This window comes from Guillardia theta (assembly GCF_000315625.1).
Source record: "Guillardia theta CCMP2712 unplaced genomic scaffold GUITHscaffold_63, whole genome shotgun sequence".
In the NCBI taxonomy this organism is placed as follows: domain Eukaryota; class Cryptophyceae; order Pyrenomonadales; family Geminigeraceae; genus Guillardia; species Guillardia theta.
The window spans coordinates 113,641-118,569 of record NW_005434611.1 but is presented as its reverse complement, the minus strand read 5'-3'; the positions used below and the strand labels follow the sequence as shown (position 1 = coordinate 118,569).

The following is a 4,929-nucleotide window of genomic DNA, read 5'->3' as shown; positions in this document are numbered from 1 at the left end:
TCATTCACCTTGCTCCTCCCACCCTCACTCCTCTCGTCTCTCTGTTCCTCTCCTCCTCCTCCATTATCTTCTATCGTCATCATTGCAATGCTCGAATTTCCTCTATTCTGGTCCTCCACTCCTGTTTTCTTCCTCCTCCTCCTCCTCCTCCTCCTCCTCCGCCTCCTCCTCCACCACCACCACTACCACCACTCTCCTCTGTTCTCCTCTCTCGTCAACCATCTCCACACCTGGAAGGACTCAGCTCTGGGTAGCAGCCCACGTAAGCGCCGTCTTGGCATGGCACCGGGTCCACCCTCCGTTGCATGAGCCGCACGGACTGTACGAGAAGGAAGCGTCCTCCCCTGCCATCAGCTCAGCTTCCCCACCTCCAGCTATCAACAAGTCCACCAGAAGGGTAAGAACGCTCCCTGCTGCGTCGGCTCCCCATCAATGACTCGACGTGCGATGACGGCATCGAGCCACTGCCAGACCTGTTCCAGCTCTTGGAAGCTCTCCCTTGCCCTGTACGTCAGCCTCCCGAGGTATCCGTCCGACCTCGACGAGTAGCTCGACAGGTTAAGAGCCAACATCATATCCTCCTCTGCCACCCCGGGGCCAGTGCGATCGTAGGAAGCAAACAAGACGCAGGACAGCGCGAGCACGGCGAACAGCATGGCGACTTGCCCGACGAAGGGATAGGCCATCATTGCTGATGATAAACGCGCCTTGAGGGGAATGGTTCCCTCCTTCTTCTGCTTCCTCTCCCCCTCCATTTCCTTCAGGGCTTCAGCTTCTACGGGGTCATCATCCTCCGATGAGGATGAATCGCTCTGCACGATCTCTTCCTTCTCCCTCTTCCTCCTCTCCCTCCTAGCGATTCTCTCCGCCCGCCTCTCCTCCTCTGTCATCGGCCATGCTCTCTTCTTTGCTCCTCTTGCCGGCGAGCTGGAGCTTGATTCCGAGCTTGAACCCGAAAACGATCCAGACATGGAGGAGGTCCGTCTCCTTGCTTCCCTGAAGCTCTGTCGTTTGGCTCCTGCAGCAGCTCTCCTTTCCCCTCCTCCTCCTCCTCCTCCTCCTCCTCCTCCTCCTCTCGCTCGATCTCCCCGTCCCCTCTCTTCACCCGCCATTCTTTTTCGCTGAGCCTTCAAGAAACCGACATCTCAATTAAAAAAAAGTCAAAGCAAGTCAAATCCAGCATTTTTTTGGGTTACTTGAACGTCGAACTGCCGGTCAGTCAGGCTCCAAGCAAGAATATTGACAACTTGATAGGAGGAAATGGCTACAGGAGGAGAGGGATGAGGTAGAGATAGAGTCAGTTATGTATATAGTACAATGAGCCTTCGGGAGCTAGCAACGACGCATACTTAGAACGCCCTGCTTGCCTTCCTGCTGGCATCTCGCGACTTTTCTCTCTTGTCGTTTTCTAGTTGTTGGTCGTGCTGCCATCGCATCACATCGGTGTACCTCATGCCTCGGAACCTGCAGCCCACGTCCGTCAGGAGCTGGGAAGTACTGGAGGATGATCAATCGTACAGGATTGGCCTGCCATGGAGCGCCTTGAACTTGGTCGTTGCCTCCAAAACCTGCTGGGTAGCCCGCTGTAATTCTTTTTCCTGCACATGGAACAAGAAATTCAACAGATGTCATTCACGACTCGCTAGGAGAGGTCGAGAGACTACCCGTCGCTTCTTCTCAGCTCGGACGATTTCCTGACTCTTGAGGACGGATGATGCCTTTGACACGCCTCTGCTGGGTTGCTGCTGGACATCGATAGGCTGGAGGGACTCTTGGAGGCATTTTTCTCGCCTCAGGATCAGCGTCATCTCCCGTCCTATCTGCGTTCTCATCTTCTCCAGCAGCCTGCAAAGAATTGAGAAGGGAACGGATCCCTGCCTTGACTCTGACCGGCTCTCGTCCACCACGAGCTTCGCTTTCTCCTCCTCCCAGTATCGCCTTCGCACGCAGTCAGCGATGGAAGGTTCAACTCTCGTGCCTCCTCACCCCCCGTCCTCTCGGCCCAGCGCCTGAACGAACCTCAGCCTGTGCCTGTAGGAGATCGCCAACTCCTCCCACATCTCGAACACATCCGGCAGGCTGTTGTACAAGATCAGAAGACTCCTCGCCCTTGTCAGCTGATAGTCCAGCTGACACAAAGCTACATGGACGCGTCTTACATGTTCTTGATTGTGACATCATGCGACGTATCTCCAAAGTAAAGAGCAGGCAGACTCTTGTACCTGGCGCTAGCAGGTGAGACTGAGTGCCGTCCATGACCGTCAGACGTCTCACGCTTGCTCGGCCTCAACTTCTGCCTTCATCTGATCTTCTATCGACTTGAAGTGATGGCTCTGATCAAAATAGTGAGATGGAGAGAGGAGGAAGCTGCGACTTGTAACCTGGAGGGGAGCGTCTACGTTCAAGTTCTTCCATGACGAGTCGCTCTTGAAGTGAAGTCGTCTTGGACTCAGCAACTCTCTGCTTCTCTCGGCAGGAAGGTGGTACTTGGCCTCCTGTCGTCCTGCCTCCTCGACCAGTCTCTCTGTCTCCAACGGATCGAAAGACGAAGGATGTGCTAAAGGAACAGGTTCGACTTCGTTTGCGCGTTCTTTCCTGCTGGAGGACATGTAGGCGATGTTCCGGTCGATCCTCTCCCTTGTCTCCTCGAGCTCTTTCTGCAAGGCAGGTGAGGAGGAGGCGACAGCTTCATATCGCGGACCTGAATCTTCTCTGCTAGCGAGGAGCATGGGCTGTATTTGTCTTCTGCTTCCCTCATGACTGAGACGCCGTCTTCTCTGCTCCAAGGTCAGCAGAGCAAAGGAAAGGATTGTGCATGCCTGGCGGGGGGAGCAGCAGTGAGCATTTCTCGGCCCTCCTTTTCAAGTGCAAAATGAGCCTCTCCCTCTTCGACAATGGCATTGCTCACCTCGACGAGACTTATCCTCTCCTCCTCTCTTGGGACAAGCTGATGGGCCTGAGCTTCGTGTTGTGCCGCCAGCTCTGCTTGCAGGATCCTGTTCAGCTTCGTGAGCTGCTCTACGCTCGACTCCGCCGACTGGAGCTTTTGATGGCAGGAGTGCAGGAGAGAGGTCTGACTCTGGAGCTCCCTCTCCAGATACTCCATCCTTGACTTGTCTGCCTCCGACCCATGTCGCGTCCCCTCGCTCTGCCAGGCCACGTCAGCTGCTCAGCAAGGCGACTTGCTGCATGACATGAACACTCGAGGTTGACAGCCGCAGGTAAGCGTCGTCTCGCTGCTTGGTCCTCTCTGCCAGCAGCCCTTCCATGCTCTTGTACCTCTCGCTGGCGAGGACGTTGCGACTCTCCAGCTCCTCCTTCTCACCCTCCAAAGCTCGTATCCTAGAGTCTTTCTCGTAGATCTCCAACTTGAGATCCTCCAGCCGCTCCTGCGAGTCACGTTCATTCCATGAGGAGCAAGCGACCTGGTAGGGGATCACATTCAGTCGGTCAATTTCGTGCGTGAGGGCGGAAGCGCGAGAGCAAGCTTCTTGGCTGGACTGCTGCAAACTCTCCTTCTCCATCCTCAAATTCAGACAGGTTTCCTCGAGCTTGTGAAGCTTTTCCTGCCGAGAGGTATCAAAATACGAAAGGGGAATCAAAATCGCTCCCACAACCTGCAGGCGCTGGACAGTCTCAGCATGATCGACCGGGCCTCCTTTCTCCTGACTGCCTCTAATCTCGTTGATCACTTGCCTGCATTCAGCCACTGCTTGTCGAGCTGCAGCATGCGCTCGCTTCTCATCGGCGAGCTCTTTCCTGATCGTCTCGATGGCATCATGAGTTCTTTCTTTTTGCTCTTTCATGCTGGGAAACGCACACGTAAATTCCTCCTTCCCTCTATCATCAGCGCCGAAACCTTTGCAGGTGGGATTGCAAGTGATTGCTCGCAGACAGCTGCAACTGAAGCTCCTTCTGCAGCTCAGTCTTCTCCTGAGTCACTTGTAGCAGCTCTGCTTTGAGACGTATCATCTCGGACTCGAAGGTCTTCAGCCTTCCTTCAACACTCTTCTCAGCGTCCATCAGTTTGCTCTCAATGTTCTGCAGACCGCAGGCATCAGGGCAAGGGCAGGCTCCCATCATCAACACGACATGGTGATACTCTTGCAGCTTCATGGAGTAATGATCGCCAATCTCCTTCCTCGCTTTCTCGATGTCACGCGTTGATACCCCGTTCTGTCCTCCACCGTGTGACCCCAGACGCGCATGCTGGAGTTCTATGACATGCTGCCGCTTCAGCTCCTTGATCTGCTTCATAGTCAACGACATGAGACTTGAGATCTCCACCGCCTTCCTGCATCTGCAACGCTCGTATCGTCAGCGAGTCCACGGTATCGCTCTTCTCCTGCTCAGTAAGCGCCTGCTGGGTCGTCAAAGTTACTCTCCATCACCTCAGAAACTTTGAAGGGAGGAAACTTTCCTTGCGATTGACAGCAGAATGGTCCGAATCTCCCTCCTCCTGCTCCAACGGCCTCGACACCTGCATGTGAAACTCACGACGCTATCATTACAGCAACATCGCTTCTCAACCATGACCCGCGAATGGCTGTACCCGACAGATGGATCCTCTTCTTGTGCTGAAGAATCTTTCTGTCCGCCATGGCTCTTCTCAATCTCTTGTATATATCCTTGCATGTGGCTCCTGAAGAACTGATCGATCGAGTCCCGTAGCACCCGATCCTCGTCCATCCTGATTTCGTCGCCCCGATCCTTCTGCTCCCCTCCCTTCGCAGCATGCTTTCTTGCATGTTTCGCTGATCCATCTGGTCTTTCTCCCTCCCCATGCATCTTCACCTTCTTCTCCGCACTCTGCACCCGGGACGCCAAAGAACCTACAGCAGCAACCTTCCTGGAAGGGGAGGAGGATGAGGAGGGTCTCTTCTTGTCGGCAGGAGAGGAGCTGGACGTCTTCTTGTCGGAGGGAGACAT

General features: G+C 54.7%; 2 protein-coding genes across 2 annotated transcripts; both read right to left on the bottom strand.

Moving 5' to 3' along the window:
• Positions 1-377: 377 nt before the first annotated feature.
• On the bottom strand, positions 378-755 carry GUITHDRAFT_112937 (hypothetical protein; the record flags this gene model as incomplete). Its single annotated transcript, XM_005827857.1, has 1 exon — positions 378-755. One exon carries the CDS (start codon positions 753-755, stop codon positions 378-380), a length of 378 nt encoding a protein of 125 aa, XP_005827914.1.
• A 594-nt stretch (positions 756-1,349) lies between these two features.
• GUITHDRAFT_142332 (hypothetical protein) lies at positions 1,350-4,929 on the bottom strand (the record flags this gene model as incomplete). Its single annotated transcript, XM_005827856.1, has 14 exons — positions 1,350-1,464; positions 1,519-1,598; positions 1,665-1,845; positions 1,891-1,938; positions 2,020-2,109; positions 2,160-2,222; positions 2,275-2,333; positions 2,382-2,777; positions 2,909-3,148; positions 3,195-3,389; positions 3,426-3,566; positions 3,618-3,807; positions 3,860-4,300; positions 4,481-4,929. The coding sequence occupies 14 exons, from the start codon at positions 4,927-4,929 to the stop codon at positions 1,350-1,352; spliced, it is 2,688 nt and encodes an 895-aa protein (XP_005827913.1).